Source organism: Carcharhinus amblyrhynchos, chromosome 30, assembly GCF_965287045.1.
Source record: "Carcharhinus amblyrhynchos chromosome 30, sCarAmb.v2.hapA, whole genome shotgun sequence".
NCBI lineage: Eukaryota > Metazoa > Chordata > Chondrichthyes > Carcharhiniformes > Carcharhinidae > Carcharhinus > Carcharhinus amblyrhynchos.
The window spans coordinates 15,247,806-15,270,174 of NC_137353.1; the positions used below are offsets into that span (position 1 = coordinate 15,247,806).

General features: G+C 42.6%; 2 protein-coding genes across 4 annotated transcripts in view; one reads left to right on the top strand and one right to left on the bottom strand.

The window, feature by feature from the left end:
* Positions 1-2,873: 2,873 nt before the first annotated feature.
* phf13 (PHD finger protein 13) lies at positions 2,874-18,203 on the bottom strand. 2 transcript variants are annotated; one of them, XM_080215226.1, is made up of 5 exons: positions 18,022-18,203; positions 17,318-17,355; positions 14,391-14,492; positions 8,666-9,356; positions 2,874-6,125 (listed from the first exon to the last, which is right to left on the bottom strand). In XM_080215226.1, exons 1-5 carry the CDS (start codon positions 18,077-18,079, stop codon positions 5,899-5,901), a joined length of 1,116 nt encoding a protein of 371 aa, XP_080071352.1. In that variant the 5' UTR covers positions 18,080-18,203; the 3' UTR covers positions 2,874-5,898. The 2 variants fall into 2 exon arrangements, with proteins under 2 accessions (XP_080071352.1, XP_080071353.1); XM_080215227.1 differs by lacking the exon at positions 18,022-18,203 and adding an exon at positions 17,771-17,795.
* Positions 18,204-18,482: 279 nt separating this feature from the next.
* klhl21 (kelch-like family member 21) overlaps positions 18,483-22,369 on the top strand; it is a 33,728-nt gene continuing 29,841 nt past the window's right edge. Inside the window, exon 1 of one of the 2 annotated variants that reach the window (XM_080215062.1) lies at positions 18,483-18,591. The gene's annotated coding sequence lies outside the window, so the exon portion shown is untranslated. Of the gene's footprint in view, positions 18,592-19,370; positions 19,487-22,369 lie in introns of those variants that run through there. The other variant, XM_080215064.1, reaches the window with a different exon arrangement.

The following is a 22,369-nucleotide window of genomic DNA, read 5'->3' on the forward strand; positions in this document are numbered from 1 at the left end:
GAATTGGCCTGTTCAGTCACAGGCCAGAAACCCCATGACCCTGCATCGATGTCATCCTGAATTAAGGCATAGCCAATGACGAAATTATTTCCTACTCACCTTGCTGCCTAGAAGACTATGTTGAAAAGTCCAAACACAATTGGGTGATCATGACAAAGACCACAAGTTATTCATTCCTCAAGCTTGAGCAAACTTCCCATTTTAATTATTTGTCCCACTTCCATTCTGACCTCTTCATTCTTGGCATCCTACACCATTCCAGTGAAGCTTGCTGGAAGTTCAAAGAACAGCACCTCATCATTCAGTAAAGCACTTTACAACCTTCCAGGCTGAACACTGAATTCCACAATTTTTGTTTGTAACCATCGCTAATTTATTTGCAGTTCTGACACTAGGTTGTCCACCTGAAATGTCAACTGTTTCCCTGTCCACCAGCCTGTCGACATAAAAGACTGATGTAGAAGGTGAGATCACAGGGGATTGGGGGTAAACTACAAGATTGAATTGAAGATTGGCAGACTGATGAAAACAGAGGGTCTGGATAAATGGATCCTTCCTTGGCTAACGAAATGTAAGTAGTGGAATGCTGTGGGGGTAAGTCCTCAGACTGCAACTGTTTACAATCTATATAAATGCTCTTCAAGCAGGGACAGAGTGTAACATAGCAACATTTGTGAATGATACTAAAATAGGTGAGAAAGGAAGTGAAGAGAATGTAAAGATTCTACTAACATCAGAAAGGACAGTAGGATTAGGGGGGCACAGCTTCAAGATAAAGGGGGGGCGGTTTAGAACGGAGTTGAGGAGGAACTTCTTCACTCAAAGGGTGGTGAATCTCTGGAATTCTCTGCCTGTTGAGGTGGTGGAGGCTGCCTCGCTAAATATTTTTAAGACGCGGGTTGATGGGTTTTTGATAAGCGAGGGGATTAAGGGTTATGGGGAGAGGGCAGGAATGTGGAACTGAGCCACGACAGATCAGCCATGATCTTATTGAATGGCGGGGCAGGCTCGAAGGGCTAGATGGCCTACTCCTGCTCCTATTTCTTATGTTCTTATATATAGATAGACAAAGAGAATGGGCCAGAATTTGGCAGATGGAGTTCAATGTGGGTAAATGTGAGGTTATCCATTTTGGCAGAGAAAATAGAAAGGCAGGCAAATTAGGGAAATGGAAAGCAGATTCAAAATCCATCTGGGCAGAGGGATCTGGGTGTCTTGTGTTCATGAATCGCAGAAAGTCAGTATGCATGTGCAGCACGTAAAAACAAAACACAAATGGAATGTTGGCATTTATTGCAAAAGGATTGGAATATAAAAGTAGAGAAGTGTTGTTGTAATTGTATAGTGCATTGATGAGACCCCATCTGGAGTATCATGTCCAATTTTGGTCTCCTTATTTAAGGAAGGATGTGATGGCATTGGAGGCAGTTCAGAGAAAGTTCACTAGATTGTTTCCAGGGATGAAAGAGTTGACATATGAGGAGAGATTAAACAGTTCAGGCTTGTACTCGCTGGAGTTTAGAAGGATGAGAGGGGATCTGATCGAGGTATATAAAATTTTAAAAGGTATTGATAAAGTAAACGTAGACCAAATGTTTCCTCTAATGGGGCAACCTAGAACAAGAGGTCACAGGTAAAGGTTGAGAGGCAGTAGATTTAAAACTGACATGAGGAGGAACTACTTTTCAGAGGGTGGTGAATTTGCAGAACTTGCTGCCCCATAGTGTCTTGGAGTCTGAATTGTTGAATGGTTTCAAGAGGAAGAAAGGCATATTTGTAATTAAGAAAAGGGAAAGAGGGATATGGGGGACAGATAGGGAGGTAGATTTGAGACCAGTGAGAGATCAGCCATGATCAGATTGAATGGCAGAGCAGGTTTAAAGGGCTGAATTTGCCTATTTCTGCTCCCAATTCCTATGTTCCTGTATTGGGTTTCTCTATTGCTCCCTTACTTTCATTCCTACCTTTTATCAAGTGTATTCATTGAGAATCTGTTTGCCTAGACGGTCATCTCAGGCTGTCACTGGCTTCCCCTGCCACAATTTCAATTTCAAGATCCATATCCTCATCTTTAAGTATCTCCATAAATTTGACCCACTCATCTTCAGCTTTATAACTCTACTTGACACCACCCACAACACTCGTTCTACACTTTATACTAGTGCTTTAGTCACTTCGGAGACCAAGGCTCCTCAGTAAAATGGTCAGGTCACTGGGGTGAACTCCCTTGCTCTTCTATGTTTAAAAAAAAGTCCACCTGAGTCAACAGATTGGGTGAGACCTTAACTGAGTTGCCAACAACAGCATCTCAAACAGTGCAGTGTTCCACCTGCACTGGAGTATCAACCCAAGGATAGAATGGCTCTTGAACCCGTAACGATCTGCTTCAGGTGGGAGTCCTATCAACTGAGATAAACAAAGAACTTTTTCCTTCAATCAGTTTATCAGCCCTACCATCAATTGTATTCTATCTGTTCCATTCTAATGATGCTATTTATTCTCTGCGGTATGAAGCATTGTATGAATTAGGGTTTAAATGTTGAGCAATTTGAGCAATGAGACCATTAACTGGTATCACTGGGTAACAATAAAGAACAGCAATATAAACTATTCAGTCACAGCTAGGCAGGTTATGAAAATATCACAGTGCTACAGCAAGAGGGAATTGTTCTGTGGTTGGAGCTGACTAAGTCTTATCTTTTTTTCTACATCAAGTTGTTCCATACCTGATCTGGATCCTTGATGAGAAAGATAGCTCTCTGCATCAACCCATTCTGCACTTTTTCCACATCTTCTATTTCCTTTGCAAGGTGCAGAAGACAAGGGGGAAGTAAATTACAACAGGTTTATTATTTAAAATACCAATAGTTAAATCTTTATTTACAAAATAACTTCCAATATATATGTACAAAGTTTCACAGAAACAAGGTTTTTTTTGTTCCACTTAACGTTTCTTCCAAGGAGACAGTCCGACATTCCTGGCAACATCACTGGACACAGTTTCAGAGTCAAAGACTTGTTACATGTCCATGGTAATCTTGTGCAGATATTCCCATCAGGAGCAAGAGCAACACTAGTGCTTGAAATATCACAATGCTGCTTTGCAAAATAGCATTCACCCTCATTTTCAACAAAATAAGTTAAAAGTCAAGAGAATATGGTAGAGACAGAGTTTTCAGCACGTAATGAAGACCAGATTACACCAATGTTTTAATTAGTGTTTTACATAGTATGGGTATCCAGGGCCTTTTGGAGTTTTGGTTGACTGATGCTGGCTAAAGATTCTCTCCTCTTCTGAAGGGGTTAACTCTCCAGTTCCACAAGAAAGTCACCCTTCACTTGCTGATCCCAGCAATTGTTCTTCGACATGTATGCGTCAGCCAACTAATTCACCGTGGTTAACAAGTTGAACCTGATTCTGTCCTCACCCAGTGTCCATGTGTGCACATATTCCCAGCAGATATTGACCAAGGGTCAATGGCTGATTTCTAGTGGTAACTTTACATGCAAGCTAGGCTACTGTACAGGAACCATCTTGCCCACCCCATGCTTCTGTCTTTCTCCCTTCTCCCCTCCATCCATGTAGGATGTTTGAAGGATTACTGTTTATCAGCAAAAGGAAAGCCACCAGAGAAAACAGAGAAAAATCATTCCCCGACAGCAAGATTACATTTCTATTATTTGAATTTGGGTCTAAGGCCAATTAACTCTTCGGGCACGATCTTACCAGGCATTCATGCCACATTCCCACTGCAGCGAAGTTGGAGAATTTGGCGCCCCGCCAAATCTCTGTTCCCTGCAGCAGGATGGGATAATCCCGCCAGCGTGAATGGTGGTAAGATTCTGGCTCTTGTGTTTGATGGTGGTGACAGGGATGCTGGTTGATTGTCAGACATCTTTTTAAGTGCTCGCTATGTCTTTAAGTTGTCACCTAAAACCAATTGTTACAGAAGAGAAGAAAGTATTATATTGCTGGTTTGAGGTAACCTGGAACCTTGGTTAAAGGGGAAAGAATGTGGAAAGGGAGACAAGTGAAAGGTTTCTTATTCCATGTACTGAGTTCTTTCCTGTCACTGGAAACATCAGATTGAGCAGACCCAACTTGGCAAATATTTATGGGATAAGACATTTAGTAAAAATACATGAGCAATATTTTTGTGACAATATATATTTTACAATATACAATGATGGAAGGTTGAACAAGGATATCTCCTCATCTCTCCGCCCACAACTTATTTTATGGAAGGATTCAAAAGGATGAAGTCTCTCGATTAATGATGCACAAAGCTATAGTGTCTATCCATTCAAATGCTCAGTCACGGGTTGTGACTGAACCACGCGGATCACCCACAAGAGGTTGTCTAAACGAAATCACATCACCACTGAACACTTAACCTGCCACACAACAGGTCCGTTGAATGGGTGCGGCAACATCTTGGGAACCATAATCATGTTCCTTGCTATCAATATGTCCTCAATATCTTCATATATCATGATGTGCAGAGTAAGGGATAGAAGATGGCAGAGGGGACAATGGTGATTTCCTTCTCCCCTCACCCAACTTTTGATTACTGTCCTGAATTTATTGCACATGGTGCCAAGTTTGGACCAAATAAACTTAAACAGGTAGGATTCTACTTTCCCCCTCGCCCCAAAGAATCTGGACTGCTGCCTTTTTAGCAGAATTCTCTGTCCAGACCTTTTAAAAATTGATACAATGTTGAGTTTGTCATCTCCTCCCCTTGCAGCTCATAAAACAACTGTTCAGATGCATAGAAGAGCTTTAGAGTTAATTAATTAATCATTTAAAAGCCACAGTCCTGGCACTTAAAGATTTTGTTTCCTTCTCACTGCAGTACTAAGTTTGGTTTTAATACTGAATTTTAGGCATAGCAATTGTAAAGATCTCCTCAGGGAATAGTCAAAGAAAAATGGTGAATAAATTGTTTGTGTAGCCCAAACCTTCTAATAGCAATTGTCAAACCCAACCATTTAACTGAGAATGTTACCATGCTTGCCCCATAGGATTTTAACCCTTTGTCAACTCACCTCCTATAGCTTCAGGGACAAATATTTGGAGTCGCTTGGGATTTGACTGGTGCAAAGTTTAAGAAAAGTGCAGTGGAAGCAAAAGGCATTAATTACTCTCATTTTGACCAAAGTAAATTTTGTCATGTTAAAACTGAAAATGTTGGCAATCTGAAATAAAATCAGAAAATGCTGGCAGTACACAACAAGCTAGTCAGCACATATAAAGAGATAAGACAGGGGCATGTACCCCCTTGGTCAGAACTCATGAACAATAAACTTATTTTTAATAATTTGGATATTGACAGATTGTGATGTAGTTCCAGCATTATTTGGTTTTATTGTACATTATTAAATGGCAGGCCACTAGGTATTGATTATCAGTTTTTCCCCTTCTCATTTCTTTTGCTAATGTTAATGCTTGAAGCCTTTGTCTATTGCACAGGGCCCCGTTTGTCTGCTTGCAGCTCCATTAGCAGCAAGCATTGCACAGAAAGGAAAGCATGACAGACCAGACATGGCTACTACCGTCATCCTTGGGGACCTTGGTGGGATAAGGCCTTTTAGATGCAATGGGTGAGGAGTAAGAGCCAAAGGACAGAAGGTAATCTCTCTTGTGCTGGTTTAGCCAGGGTGTGAAAACAAAAACTTAACCTGTCTTGATCTCTTGGACTGTGAGGACGAAAGGAGAGACAGAGAGTCAAAAAGCAGGCAACTCCTGTGCACGTGGATGGAACTCTCCAAACAAGTGCATCATCAATCTATTTTGTTTTAAATGCAGTTTTTTTTTGTTTGCCCCCGTTGCCATTTCAAAGTTCTCCTTTCTTTCCCCGGAACAAAACAAAACCAAGAAAGAAAGACTTGAATCCCTCAGTCGAGGAAGTGCTTTCTGCATCCGGTTCGAGATCGGTTCGATCGTCGAATGTCGAATTTGGAGTCTCGACACCTTTGACAGACATACACCTCCGGGACATTGGACTTGCGGATTTTGGCACAGGACAAATGGATCCAGGTACCACATTCATTGCATTCAATCATTGGCCTGCCAGCAAAAGGCTTCATGCAGTAACACGTCACCAGGTCCCAGGAATCATCATCTGTTGGAGAAGGTCCAAAGATTAAATCACATATCAGATCAACAATAATTTGCATTTATATAGTATCTTTTGTAAGCTCTGGATGTCCCAGAGCACTTGACATCCAATAGAGTGCTTTCAGAGAGCAATCATTGTTATAACATGGGAATAGAAGTAGCTCATTTGTGCACAATGTGAGATCCCACAAACAGCAACATGATCATCACTAGATTACCTATTTTAGTGATGTTGATTGATGGATAATTATTAACCAGGACACGAGGGAGAATCTCCTTTGAAATAAAGGACATGTACTTTTTAAATAACCACGCAAGAGGGCCAGTGGAACCTTGGTTTAAATGTCTCAGCCAAATAAGGGTATCTCTCTGATGGTGCAGCGTTCCTTAGTACTACAACGGTAGTGTCAGCATGGATTGTGCGCTCAGGTCCTTGGGAGCGGGAAATTAGCCCATAGACTTTTTGGCTCAGTGATAACAGTGCCATATACTGAGCAGCGGCTCTAGGCTGACATAGGAAGAGTGACCATTTGGATAAGGTACTGCAGGATGGCCAGAAGTTGTACCAAGCAGATCTCAGGCTTCAGGAGATTCCAAGTTTTCTAAGGAAATTGGTGGTTTGAGAAATACAAGAAACATTTATAATTAAATAACCGACAGCCAAGAACATGTGAACAAGGCAAAGCTTGATAGATACCTACAGGGTCAATAGGAGCCCCAAACTTCATTTTAAAATTATTAACTAGTGTGCAAACATATTGACATTTCTCAGTCTCCAGTACAAAAAAGCCACCAAGTTTGATCATTTGGCCTATCTGCTATTTTTCTAAGCAAGATTGGCACTTGACTGCTGTAGAGTTCTGCTCTTGTTTTTGTATAGGGCAGTTCCTTTTTTACTTTATCCCTCATTTGTTTAATTATTTAAACTCAAAAGAGTCGGAACTGGACTGAGCAGGACTCAAGTCATATCACTGAGAAAGAAGACAGAGGAACAGTGAGGCTCAATTCAGCCCTTCAAATATATTCTACTATTTAATTAGCTGTTTATTACCCTTAATACCTTCGCACAAGAAGAACTGTTGATCTCAGATTTGAAATTTTCAATTGACCCCAGTCTCAATCTCAGAGGGGGGTATTCCAGAGTTGCATTATCCTTTTGAGTGAAAACGTATTTCCTGATAATATTCCTTGAATGGCCATGTTCTAATTTTAAGGTTATGCCCTTGTTCTGGACTCACCACCACAGAGCAAATAGGGCAGATAACGAGAAATTATCAAATAATTAGTCATCATCTTAAACACATCAATGTAATCACTCCATACTCTTTGAAATAAGTCGAGTCCATGAAACCTTTTGGATTTCTCAATCTGTAATAATCTCTTCAACGTTGGAAAGGACTCCCACGTAGCTGTCTATAGTCATTTAAAAATTAGCTTGGTTTACAAATGCAGTCATACAAATCATGAATGTCCCTTGTTGCTGTCGCAGCCCTGAGCAAAAGTAACTTTAGGGGCAGCTAAAATTGGCCTCAGTACCTCTGAACTAGGGAGGGCCAAATCAAGCAGAATGTTCCCTTCTGGAAGGTGAATGTAAATTTAACAGCCGTATAAAAGGCTTGATGTAGTTCCCCACAAATAGGGTGGCATTACCATGAAGAAAAGACAATGGACAGGATCTATTGAAAACCACCTGAGAGCAATAGAATCAAACCTCAACAACATTCAGCATTTCAAAAGTAAAGGGAGGAATAGCCTTGGAAATGTTGGAATAGAAAGGTGCATCATCTTAAATATTACAAAAGTAATTATTTAATTCACTGACGTGGACACTAGGAAACAGGGTTAATACATGGTTAGACAGCCGTTTATCCCATGCATGATTGTGGAGTGTCTGACACGGGGAGACCGCACAGGCTGTGACAGGGGGAGACGGACCTGGGCCCACATCCATGGTGATTAGGCACATGTACACAGTAGTGAGTACTGCCTCCAGGATTTCAATGAAGTGTAGGTGTGGGATATTTATAAACAATGCATCCTTGAACTACGAAAAATGGAATCATAAACTCAAGACACGCAAACCAAGATCTGGAGATCACCAGCCCCTTGCATGGTTGTCTGGCACTATTCCTAGTGGGTACGTGTGTCATGGCATCAATGATTATCATCCATCACTAGTTCTGGCAGTTAGAAACATGATGCATACAGCCCAATACTAGTACTACCTAGTAGTTTGTCGCTACTTTTGCTGGTTACAGGTCTTTTTTTTGCCACCTGTATGGCGCTGTTTCTGATCCTGTCCATTAGTCAGCCTATTGTCATGCCCATTAGTGTTGGTCTATCATTAGTTACAGTAGTTTCATTGTCTCAACTGACAGCTGGACAGTTAGCCCTGCAACTTTCCTTACCCGCACAATTCAGTCCCTCGTTGGAAAGGGAATTTAACAACTGAGACACAGGGGATTGACTCTGCACTACAGCCACGCTGTCTAAGTACAGCAGTTTGTGGCAGAAAATTATTTGGTGTTTAAAATGCTCACTTACCAGAATCCACCATGATGTCCTCATCATTCCCAGTCGTGTCCACGTCCCTGAACACAACCTGCTTTCCCTGACGGAAAACGGTCCTCTGTCGCACAACTTTCTCACATTTTATCGTCTCATCCATCACATCTGTCGCAGTGGCCAGCAGATAAGAACTGTCCTGGCCGGTGCTTGGGGAGTCTGTGAGGGGCTCCTGGGTGAGTGGCTGCTGGGGAAGGGGTTCTGGAGTGAGGGGCTCTGAGATGAGTGGCTGCTGAGTGTGGGATTGCTGGGGGTGAGGTTGCTGAGCAAGAGACTGCTGGGGGTGAGGTTCCAGGGAAATAGGTGCTGGTGCTGCATCCTCGCCTTCACGGTCAGCAGAGTCTGGATTGGTTTCTGCGGCCGGGTTAGGGGGCTCCTGCTTGACTGTCTCCTCAATCTGAGGTTCCTCTATCCTTGGGCTGCCTTCCTTTGCTTTCACCTCGCGCCTCCTCTTCACTTTGTCAGGCTTCCTGCGGTTGAAGGGGGGCAGCATGAAGCTACCCGATTTGTGATGTTTCAGAAATGAGTATGGTTTGGCTCGTTTGAAGCTGGTGAATGTTTTTCTGCTTTTATTTGTGTCTGGGACAGAGAGCGGGAGGTCCCAGGGTTCACTCTCTGCAGTGCTACCTGTGCTGTTGGGGGGACTGGAGCTCGTCCGCAGAGGCACCTCCTGAAAAAGGGAGAAAGACAACAAGTCAATAAACAGCTGCACAGTTTCACCTCACCTCATGTCAGAGAATAATAATAAAGAGTCAGCTGAGGTTCAAAGGGCAGCATTCTTGGGGTTAAGTCCCACACAAGAGACGTACGCACATAATCTAAGTCGATACTTTTGGGCAGTACTGAGGGAATGCGACACTCTCAGAAGTGCCATTTTTGGATGGGACAAGGTCTCATCTGCCCATTCCCCTGAAAATTAAAGATCCAATTACACTATTTCAAAGAGGAACAGGGAAGTTCTCCCTGTCATCCTGGACTAATGTTTATCCCTCAATTAACCGCACTATAAGTAATTGCTTCTGGAACCTAGCTATGCACAAACTGCGAGGCATTTTTGAGCATCCAGAGGTTGTGAAAGGTGCTATAGAAATGCAAGTCTGTCCCTGTATTTGAATGTATCTGCCTGGTGCTCTGCAGAGTCTTATCCAGCAGGTGGGTGGCTGCTCACAACTGGCAAAACCCATGAAAATCAGCACCTCAGGACAGAGATGCAGCTTAGCTTTACAGAGTCAAACACAACACTTCTTTTGCCAAATGTCCCTGATTTTCTTTGGGAATTGGCACATTCCAAGCAACATGCTCAGAATGCCACAACATCAACAGCAAAACAAAGAGTTTTACCCATAAACGGGATTGAAATAAGAAACAGATTACACTCAACTATTCACTCAATGTCCACGAGTGGGAAGGGGAGGGGCTGGGGGCTGGATAGAGAGAGGGCAGGTCTCCAGTTTGAGCCTGTGAGCTGACTGAAGAGAAACTGCTGCTGAACAGAAATCTCAGCACTGTGACATTATTGCAATACATGTCTAGAAATTGAAGGGATGGAGGGAGGAGGTGACAAGTCTGCCTATCAAATTTGGAAGCAGTGATCTTCCTTTTAAAAGCCCTCCATTTTCCCCCAGTTGGATATTGTTACAGAGATGTCACTTCAGGTTGCATGCTACTAGTCCGATGCTGAGAGTTGCAGCTTCTTCCTGGCCAGGTTCATTTTCACCTGGCAACAGTCACAGAATCCTCTCCCCTCCTCCCACTCCACGTTATCATTCTCTTATGCACCAATCTCCTCTAGGCTGCAACAAAATCAGTCAAGTTTTTTAACAATTTATTATGCTCATGTTTAAGGATACTGACTTCTCGTCCCTTTGTCAGCATCCTTTTCTCTCTTGTAGGCTTGGACTCATGCATTTTGTAAATACCAACTCCTCTCTGATATCGGGAAGCATGATGGCACAGTGATTAGTACTGCTGCCTCATAGCACGAGAGACCAGGTTCAATTCCAGCCATAGGTGATTGTCTGAGTGGAGTCTGCACATTCTCCCTGTATCTGCGTGGGTTTCCTCTGGATGCTCCGGTTTCCTTCCACACTCCAAAGATGTGCAGGTTAGGTGGATTGACCATTAAATTGAATTGTCCCTTAGAGTCAGGGGGATTTGGAGGGCAAATATGTGGGGTTACAGGGATAGGGCCTGGGTAGGATTGTTGTTGGTACAGGTTGAATGAGCTGAATGGCCTCCTTCTGCATTATATGGATTCTATGATCTCAATCAAGCAGCCCTTATCTCCAGACAGTGACTGACAAAAAGCTGAATATAGTCTCAGTCAGCTTATTTCATCTTCATGTGAAGTGCATGGTTACATACATACATGGTATGACAAATTGACATGTCGTGGAAGAAGATTTTGGATTGGGGTGAGATTTCGACAAAATTAGGCAGGATCTGGCCAGGGTAGACTGGAAAAAGTTATCTGTGGGGAAATCTACAGCAGAGCAGTGGGGGATGTTCAAAGATGAAATGGGAAGGGTACAGGCTCAACGTGTTCTCTCTAGGGGAAGAGGAAGGTGTGACAAACTCAGAGAACCATGGATAACCAGAGGCATTCAGGGTACAATGAGAAGGAAAAGAGAGGCTTTTAATAAGCATCACAGAATCCCTGCAATGCAGAAGGAGGCCATTCGGCCCATCGAGTCTGCACCCACCACAATCCAACCCAAATCCTATTCCCGTAACCCTACATATTTACCCTGACATTAGGGTCAATTTAGCATGACCAGTCAACATCTTTGGACTATGGGAGGAAATCCACACAGACACGGGGAGAATGTGCAAACTCCACACAGAGTGACCCGAGGCTGGCATTGAATCCAGGCACTGTGAGGCAGCAGTGCTAACCACTGTGCTGCCTCAAGTATAAGGGGAGTAAGTCTGCAGAGGCATTAGTGGAGCACAGAAAATGCAGGATGGAGATTAAGAAATCAATTAGTAAAGCAAATATGAGTACATGAGAAAGCTCTGACTAGCAAAAGTAGGGAAAATTCTAAAATATTCTAGAAGAATAATCAATGAAAGAGGATAATCAGGGAAAGAGTAGGGCTCATTACAGACCAAGGAGGAAATCTGTGGGTGGAGGCAGAGGACATTGGTCGGGTGTTAAATGAATATTTCACATTTGTCTTCACCCATGAGAATGAGTAGTTCGTTATGGAACTCGGGGAGAGAGACTGTGAGAGAAAATTGGAGGCATTGGAGATATTGGCAGGTTTAAAAGTGTACAAATCTTCAGGTCTGGATGAATTGTGTCCCAGCCTATTGTGGGAGGCAAGGGAGGAAATTGCAAGGGCTCTGATCCAAATTTTTAGTTCCTCCCTGGCCACAGGGGAGGTCATGATGTGGGAATGCTGCTGTTGGACTGGGGTAAACACAGTGAGAAGTTCTCACAACACCAAGTCAGATAGTAACTCCCACGAATTGCCTGGGCTTGCAAAATCTCACTGACTAGCTGGAGACAATACACATCTCTTTAACCTGTGCTTAACCCTCTCTCCACTCACATTATCTGTGCCTTTAAGACTTGATTATCTGTAAAGACTCGCATTCCATACATTATTTTGTAAATTGAGTTTGTGTCTTTATATGCCCTGTTTGTGAACAGAACTTCCACTTACCTGTTGAAGGAGCAGAACTCCTAAAGCTTGTGGCTTGTGCTACCAAATAAATCTGTTAGACTTTAATCTAGTGTTGTGAGACTTCTTACTGTATTCACTGGGGAGGTGCCAGAGACTGGAGAACAGCTAATATGGTCCCACTATTTAAGAAAGGGAACTACAAAGCAGTGACTATCATGTCTGTGCTAAACTACTGGAGAAGATTCTGAAGGAGAGAAACTATCTCCATTTGGAGAGGCAAGGTTTGATCAGGGATAGTCAGCATGGTTTTGTCAGAGGGAGATCATGCCTAACAAATTCGATTGAATTTTTTGAGCATGTAACCAAGTGTGTGGACAAGGGTAGAGCAGTTGATGTAATTTACATGGATTTCAGCAAAGCCTTTGACAAAGGGAACTTATTAAGAAGGCTAATGCACGTGGGACACAGGATGATTTCATGAGGTGGATTCATAATTGGCTTAGCGGTAGGAGACAAAGGGTGGTGACAGACTGCTGCTATAGTGACTGGAGGCCACTGACCAGTTGCGTACCAGAGAGATCTGTGCTGGGCCCCCTATTGTTCCTCATTTAAATGACATAGGTGACTATGTGAGGGGTAGGATCAGTAAATTTGCTGATGACACAAAGATTGGCCGGGTGGTTAACAGTGAGGTTGAGTGTCTTGGGTTACAGGAAGATATAGATGAGATGCTCAAATGGGCGGGTAAGTGGCAGATGGAATTTATCCCTGAAAAGTGTGAGGTGATGCACTTTGGAAGGAGTAATTTGACTAGGATGTATACTATGAAAGGTCTGACACTGAGAAATTCCGAAGAACAAAGGAACCTTGGTGTGTTTGTCTATAGATCTCTGAAGGTGGAAAGGCAGGTTAATAGGGTGGTGAAAAAGGCATATGGCACACTTACCTTTATCAATTGGGCTATAGATTACAAAAGCAGAGAGCCCATGATGGAATTGCGTAGAACTTTGGTGAGGTCACAGTTGGAGTAGTGTGTGCAGTTCTGGTCATTACTTTATAAAAGGGACGTGAACACACGGAAGGAGGTGCAGAAGAAATTCACCAGGACGTTGCCTGGGATAGAACATTTACGTTATAAAGAGAGGTTGGATAGGCTTGGAGATATTTTCTCTGGAGCAGAAAAGACTGAGGGGCAACCTGATTGAGGCGTTCAAGATTATGAGGGGTATGGATAGGGAGCAGCTGTTCTCCTAAGTTGAAGGGTCAGTTACGAGAGGACAGAAATTAAAAAAGTGAGGGATGGAAGGTTTAGGGGGATTTGAGGAAAAACCTTATTACCCAGAGGGTGGTGACGGTCTGGAATGCACTGCCTGGGAGGGTAGTGGAGGCAGGATGCTTCACATCCTTTAAATAGTGCCTGGATGAGTACTTGGCAAGCCATAATGTTCAAGGCTATTGGCCAAGTGCTGGCAAGTGGGATTAAGTGGACAGGTCAGGGCCTTTCATACGTTGGTGCAGACTCGATGGGCTGAAGGGCGTCTTCTGCACTGTAGTATTCTGTGATAGTAGGTGCAGGAGTAGATTATTTGACCCATCAAGCCTGCTCTGGCATTTGACAAGATCAAGGTTTATCAGATTATGGCTTCTACTTTCCTGTCTGTTCCCTACACTCTGACTCCCTTGTCAATCCAGAATTTACCTGAGTCAGCCTTAAAAATATTCAACAACCCTGCCTTCACTGCTCTTTGGGGAAGAGAATTCCACAGACTAATGACCCTCGGAGAAAAAATTCTCCGCATATTTGTCTTAGATGGGAGACTTTTATTTTTAAACTGTGTCCCCTCGGACTAGTCTTTCCCACACGGGAAAGCATCCATTCAGCATCTAGTTACCTTCCAGTAATCAGGAGCAAGAACCATAGCCAGATTCTCCCCACCTCAAAGGCATTAAGGCCAACTGCTCTGCCCCTATTCCCATCCCAGCTGAGGTCAACTAATTCAATAAAATCATTTCCCGCAGAAAGAGACAATTTGACCCCTAGTATCGAGACTGTGTCTTTAGAAAACTCAACTCACTTCTTGAGGGTAGGGGATGTATCCAGCATAAACCAAGACAAAAGTACAGAATTTGTTAAAATCTTCCACTGTCCTGCACCTCTTATCTGTTGGAGTGTAGTCCTGGGAAGAAGGGAGAGAGAGAAAGATACAAGGTTAGAAATTAATCTGTCCAATCAGTACTGGCTCTGTATTGGCAGTCAGGTGTGTTAACACTACTATATAACATTTTTCCATTTGTTTTCTTCCTTTAATCGCTGAAGGGGGACAGTGCATGAGATTATACCTATGTATGAGGCTACATGTTTTGCTTAAGTTACTTCACAACACTAATACGTCAAACTTCCAACATCTGAACGAAGTCTTGTCCAAAATCAGCTATGGTTTCCGCCATTATCTATAAAAATAGTGATTTACTGGGATAGTATGACTGAAAGCGAGGAGGGACTCTTGTTTTGTGTCATTCCCAAGATTTCCTTATTTATTTATTAAAGTTTATTATTGGTGTTGCAAGTAGGCTTACATTAACAATGCAATGAAATTACTGTGAAAATCCCCGAGTCACCACAGTCCAGTGCCTATTTGGGTACACTGAGGGCAAATTTAGCACAGCCAGCACATCTTTTGGATGAAACCGGAGCACCCAGAGGAAACCCAGGCAGACATGGGGAGAACATGCAGATTCCACACAGATAGTGACCTAAGCCGAGAATTGAATCCAGGCCTCTGGTGCGGTGAGGCAGCAGTGCTAACCACTGTACCATCGTGCTGCCCCATGGCGAGTGAAATTTTTATGTTGTTTTCAGCTAAGTAATACAGGAATACAGTATTGGTGGGACACTATCAGTCACTGTAAGTGAACTGAAAATGCTCCTGCGAAGCTGCTTTACTATGTTAAATGCAAGTTGTTGCTGTCTAATACTGGATCCTGTTCTTGTGGATTCAGGGGTCTGTCACTTATGCTGAGACAGCAATTTAAGCAGTGACTCTCAACTTATATCTTAAGACTAATGATATTTCCTGCCCTTTACGCACTGACATTGCAGAGCACAGGTATCACAGTGAGAACTGGAATAATATGCATCCGTATTACGTTATATAGTTTAAGTTTGCAAAGATCTGGACAACATCTTTCATCAACACCTTATAAAAAAACTAATTTGACAATCAATGATTTTTTGTGAAATAATACAAAACAAAAAAGACATTGTGATTTGCCTTCAAATGTACAGTGCGGTACAGGAGGCATACAACAGCCTGAACCTCTCCCCCCCAAGACTACAGGACCTGTCCCCAGGAAGATCAAAAGCCCAATTAAACTCCAGGCATCCACTGTCCATAATTATTACACTCCATTCTATTAATGTATCACCCTGGGGTGTCTAATAAACTGCTCTGCAGTCATGCTAGAAATCATAGAATCTCTACAGTGCAGGAGACCATTCAGCCCATCAAGTCTGCACCAACAATCCCACCCAGGCCCTATCCCCGTAACCCCACTAATCCCTCTGACCTACACATCCCAGAACACTAAAGGGCAATTTAGTATGGCCAACCAACCTAACCGCACATCTTTGGACTACGGGAGGAAACCAGAGCACCTGGAGGAAACCCACGCAGACATGGGGAGAACGTGCAGTCCCCATACACACAGTGACCCAAGCTGGGAATTGAACCCGGGTTCCTGGAGCTGTGAGACAGCAGTGCTAACCACTGTGCCACCATGCTGCCCCACATGATGGCATTGAAGCAAGTGGCGGGGGGGGTGGTGGTACAAATTCAGGAAAATTCTGAAGGTGGACGATATGGAAGAGTTAACCTCTTGCCACCTAACCCCTCCCCCCATAGCTCAGCAATGAAGCAGGTCAGACAAGTTGTACTCCAAAGCATATCTCCATGTGAAAAATGTCACGTATTTTAAAACAGCTCAACCCCAACAATAAACACAGTCCTGCAGATCAGAGAAAAAAACATATATATGTATATATTTACACCAGGACTGCTGTGGCTTCCCGATTGTATCAATCTTAATCCAACACTTCTCCCCAAACCTGGGCGGCATTGCTGTTATAATGCTGAGCTTTCTACCTCTCTGGCAGGGAATCCACATGCCAACAGGGGAGTCCCTCCACCCACAATCACAACATTTGTACAAATGACACCACTTAACAAAGGGACCGATTCATTCCTTGTATTATGTTTAATACAATTCACTATCAGGTGAACCTTTTCATTTGGACATAAACTAAGAGGGCGCCTCAGGGGAAGAGGGGACACACACACATCGAATGGAGGAAGATTTGTCTTGGGTGTTTTTTTTTAAATAGGAGGGACATTTTTGGATTAGTAAAATCCAGGCGGGGGATCAGAGCCCGGGGGTGGGGGCAGAGACAGGACGGTGCGGGACCATTAAAGTAGGAGAATGGAATTACTTTGAGAAAAGGAGGGAAGGACAGGAGGAAAAAGGGACGGGTCAGAGGCAAGATGGCGAATATTCATCATTAAAAAACACACACACACCGGGATTGGCGATCTCGGAGGAACAGACAGGCAGCAGACACTTGGAGGGGAGGGAATTTATAAAACAGGACAGCTCTGATTTAAAAGGGAAATGTCCCCCCCCCCCCGCCCCCCCAATCCCCAACAATAAATCCACAACTTCAGATGGAAGCACGGCAAGGAGGCGGGATACAGCTTTACACAAAAACCTTAATCTGTTCAGATAATAATAATAAAGGGTTTTTAAATATATTATTAATATAGTAAATTGACAAGATGGCGCAACGGAGCTGTAGGCATGAAACCTGTAGGCATGAAATCCACACGACTGTCGAATGAAATTAACCAGCATTCTAAAGACAGATTTCTCCCCCCACCCCCCAAAAAAAATCAAACATCATTCCCAAATCCTGGGTCCAGCCCACCGTTCAAAATTATTATAGAATTACCTCCGAGTCTAAAGTTGAAGGCGATGCAGAATCCATGTCTATAAAGGAAAAGAGAAAATTCATTAGAGTTTTTACACTCCCAAAGAGATTGGGGGGAGGGGGAAAACGCCGAGGGCTAGGTGGAGGAGTTCAGGGGGTCGGGGGAAATCACCGTGGAGAATAAAGAGGGCAGGTCAAACTTAGAAGTTACCCCAAATATCTCCCCCCACCCTCCTTTTTAATTCTCTCCCCCCCGTAAATGTACGAGGATGGCCTCGATGGGAGACGGGAGTGGAGTCGGTTTGGGAGCTTTTTAATGTTTATTTGGCAAGGCTGATCAGTCTGAGACCAGACTGGCGGAGAGAGTGGGGGTTGGGGGAGAGATAGGCAGAAGAATGGTAAAGCAAAAACCTCCCGGCTTCAACACAGAGGAGGGAGGAAAAAGTGTTTCCCCGCCTGGAAATAATACTCCACACCGATGTTGCCACCTCTTTTTCTCTCCATCCGAAAAATTAACACGAAAGGTGCCGAGTTAATTGTGAAAAGGGAAAAAAATTCCCCAATTAATAAAAAAAACACGCCCGTTCATTCTGATCTTTGCCTGCAATTGATCCGAATTGATGCTCTTTCGAAGAAAGAGAAAGAAAGTTACCAATCGTTTAAACGTAGCATTTAAAAAGCAGAGGGAGAGAGAAAGAGAGAAAATGCAGGGATCCGGAGCCCACCTTGGAAAGATTCTCGGGTGACACGATTTGTCATTCGGGATAAAAGGTTCTCCCACATCCGAGGCTTGGCTGTAACGGTATTCCTCCAGATTTCAATCGGTTTTCAGAAAGGAAATAATTTTAAAAAAATAAATTGATCCCTTTTCCCCCGCCGAATGATACAATGTAACAAAATCCTGATGTCAACCCTTAATCTTCATGTAAATGAGGTCCCTTCCATCAGCTTCGCAGCCTTGGGGGTGGGACATGGATTAATCTTCTTAACACAGCATTTTATCAAAGAACAACTTCACTTGCACACACACACGTAATGATTAATATATGTTTTTTGCCATCCTGTAAATGCCCTCTTCTTTATTGTTGTCTAATTAATGGTTTTAGATCAATCCAAAGTGTCCTCTCTACCTCTCCCGCTGGGTGTGTTTGTGCCCAACCCAACCCCCTGAAATAGTTGCAAGCAGGAATTTGCAAGAAGTTTTTTTATCCACCCTTATCTTCCAAATTCACTTCGAAAGTGCACGGAGGGAGATGGCGAGGTCGGAGGGGTGGCTGTTGTAAGTTGATTTCCCGGTGAGTGTAGCTGATTCTGTTGCAAGTTTGTTTCCCTCTCCCTCCCAGACCCTCCCTCTCTTATTCCAAGGGCCGGTGGGGTGGGGAGGGGAGGGGAGGGGAGACAGATACAAGACAGCTTCAGGAAACAGACCCATATCAGTTGCACCGTCTCTCCAGCCAGCGCCTCCAGCTTCGTAGCGGAGGCTTAACTGGGGAATTTCAGTGTATGATTCTGTTACATGTTTCTCCCCCCTTGTTACTTAATAACGAGAGCTTGTTCTCGGTGTTATATATCTTTCTCTAAAGGGTCACTCCCTTTGCAATGACAAAGGGTTTTCAGTGGGCCTGCTCTCTAGACTACACGTGCGGGGGGAGACTGGCAGAGGGAGTTTCAGCCTGTGTGGGGACCACGTCATCAGTTTTCACTCTCCCGCAAACAAACGGGGGACTATTTTAGGCTTTTAATTAACCAAATCTTTGTGAAAGTAGATGCTTTGTGGTTAGGCGCCACAGCGCTCCGTGCGGATTGTTTATAACCGTGTAAGGTATAAAACATTTTTCCCAAATGAAATTAGGCGTACCAAATGATTATTATTTTTCAAAATCGTTCTTATCGCGATTCGACGGTTGCGTGGAATTTTGGTGGGGTTTATATATAGAATACCGGATAGCTAGCAGGCAGTTTACAGGCTGCAATCTAATCAAGGTGTCCAGTTGGTGTCTAGAATAAGTGATACAGGCTTGAGATTTAAGCGACGGATTTAGTAGGTTTGTATCCATCTATCGCGTTGAAGTGAATGAGGAGGATGTTGGAAATTTTCTTTACGGTTGTTGGAACATGGAATGCTTTTGAGCTTTCATTTTATGAGGCAGACATCGTTCAAGCAACTTGAGCTATTTTCCACGTTTGAAGGTACTAACTGAATGCAAAGATGTCGCTTTTAGTGGATAACTCGAGAAATGTCTGGTGTTGAGTATCCGAGGGGGCTTAAAGCGGGATTAGTTAGAATTATAGAATCGATTTCGTATGTTGCAGCACAGATTTGACAGGCCAAGTAACAACATTTACTGATTTATCCCTCGTTTAATCGTTTTGCCAGGACGATTAACAGAATGTTTTTGTCCCTCAGTTGATTCAATTTAGTTTAATTGTTTTACCAAAAAAATTGACAGACCGAATGGCCTTTTGGCCAGTAACCTTTTATAGTTTCTTTTGTGGTTGTCCTTCATTACACATTTTCATGAGTTTATTCTTGGGGCCATTCATTATGAAAATGATTCTGCCATTTTTCATCTGACGTTATGAACTGGTTGGGGGAGGTTAACATTTATTGAAGAAATCCAAACAACCAGCAATTAACTGACATAACTACACCACAAGATTAAATTTTTGTTAAAAAAGTACGTTATTATACATCAAAATAAGTTGGCAAGTTAAGCACTATTAACACTAAAGCTCAAAGACTTGTGTTCCAGCTCTCCCAATAATTATCTTTATAAAACCTTTAACGTTCATTTCCTTTTCTTGGGACCAATTTAAAAGATGTATCACAGCCCACTGGAATTCACTGTGATCTTTCTTCCATGTTCCAGCTATTTGCCAAGTTACAAGATTTCATGGGGGTCCTTCCATTAACTTTTTGACAGAATCTAATTTATTTACTGACCTCTGGATTCCAAAGTTCAAACATGAGCCTCCCTCTGACTTCTGTGGAGTGACTTAACACTTATTTTAACATTTTTTACTCCAATAGAGTTCTGTGGTTTTAAGCTACAAGCAAGCTGATTACTTCCAGAAATGCAACAAGATTACAACTGCCTTTTATTGAGTATAACCGTAGATTCCTTCCTTCCTTTAGCTTTCAACTAAACATATCTGCCTGTACTCTTTCCCCCTTAACATACTGAATACTAGCTCCACTCATGAATGATGGATTTAGTATTTCCTCTACTTCAGGTGTAGGGCCTGGCCTTTTCTCTTGACTTCCAATGAGCTACAAATTATATACAACCCAAAGCTAACACAGTTCCTTAGCTGCTTTTCCAAACATCAACCAACTTTGCCTGCTGGTTATGTTCTAACTGAATTCACAGAGAGAACTAAAGTCAAAGAACTCCACCCATCAGCGGCCTGTTCCCAGGCAGAAATGTAAATGAACTGGCTTTTAATTCCAAAGCTATCCTTAATTCTGGGAAACCACATGAATGACTTATCCTTTACTGGACAAACTGTAAACTACTGTTCTTTGTTAGATCAGCCCACCTTCTGTTCATGATCTTGTCTATCTTGCTGTTGACCTCAACAGAGTTGAGGAGGAACTTCTTCACTCAAAGGGTGGTGAATCTCTGCCCGTTGAAGTAGTGGAGGCTGCCTCGCTAAATATATTTAAGACGTGGGTAGATAGGTTTTTGATAGGCAAGGGGATTAAGGGTTATGGGGAGAAGGCGGGAAAGTGGAACTGAGCCACGACAGATCAGCCATGATCTTATTGAATGGCAGGGCAGGCTCGAGGGGCTAGATGGCCTACTCCTGCTCCTATTTCTTATGTTCTTATGACCTCTTAAGTCAACATGCCCCAACCTTTAGTGTAATAAACTCCAAGCTTATTTTAATTGTATCTAATTCAGGGTTGCTTTTATTCATTTCTCAACCAGATGAGCTTGATTTCTGCAGTTAAGAATTTTAATTGCTAAAATTGAAAGCCATATTCTAAAACATAAATTATAAACTAGACATTTGCAACATTAAGTTAATCTTTCACTGCAGATATTATATAATTTTTTTTAAAAATGTTCCACGGGTCTGCAACTTGGATGGTTATCATTCAGTGCCTAATAAAGATTTTTGTTACTTTGGGATATGTAACTTAATGCAATAAAATCACTCATTTAGAATATACAGAAATACACTCCTAGCAACAGGAAAAAAAACTGGAGCCACAATATCTGCTGTCTCCAAAATTAACTTCTGCATAAACTCACCCAATGTGAACATTTCATCATGTGCTGTTTTAAAGAAGCACATAGTTGTATTTTAGCAGAATGTTGTTTTTTAAGAACAATCCTCTTTACAATAATATTACAACGGTAATTAACCTGAAACTTCCAAAGTTGCAAGTGTCCGCTACACTTTTTGGATCGTTGGTGAGGATGACAAGTCATTTAATCAAATTAACAAAAAGTATTCCGTTTTTCAAAGAACATAAACTATAAAATCAAAATATTAATTTTTTTAAAAATGAAGGAAAACTATCAAGTTAAATCATTAGATTATTTGGAGTTTGTCACACTTTGGCCTCACCAATCAAGGAAGGCTTCGAATATAGCAGCAGACACTGTCCTTGGGTACCCTGGTGTAGACATAGCTGAGGAAAGGAGATAGCCAGTGACAAGTGCCCTCTATGCAGTGTGTACACAGTTTCCTAGGTTTAACTTTTTAATTATAGGATACATCGGGAATTAGGAATAGTCTTTGGAATTAAAAGAGAGTTCATTTGCATTTCCATCTGGGAACAGACCATGTCTGTCATGTTGCCATGGAGATGGATGGTGCTCAGTGGGTTTCTTTGGCTTGAGTTCCTTCTGTGAATTCAGTTGGAGCATAACCAGCAGGCAAGATTGGTTGATGTTTGGAGGAGCAGCTAAAAAAACTGTTGGCTTTGGTATTTTGTAGCTCCTTGGAAGTCAAAAGAAAAGATTTGGCCCTCCACCAGGCATCTAACATCCCTATGAACAATGCCACGGGAGATCAGCTAATGTATACTATAAATGTTTAATGATCTACCTTGAGCTGCAT

What these genes read in the sequence shown, in the direction of transcription:
- phf13 (XM_080215226.1), bottom strand. Translation starts at nt 18,079, where the DNA reads ATGTGGGAGAACCTTTTATCCCGAATGACAAATCGTGTCACCCGAGAA. An exon ending in CACCCGAGAATCTTTCCAAG is followed by an intron (nt 17,356 to 18,021) that starts GTGGGCTCCGGA and finishes TTTCCTTTATAG; the next exon opens with ACATGGATTCTGCATCGCCT. An exon ending in ACATCCCCTACCCTCAAGAA is followed by an intron (nt 9,357 to 14,390) that starts GTGAGTTGAGTT and finishes TCCCTTTTTCAG; the next exon opens with GAGGTGCCTCTGCGGACGAG.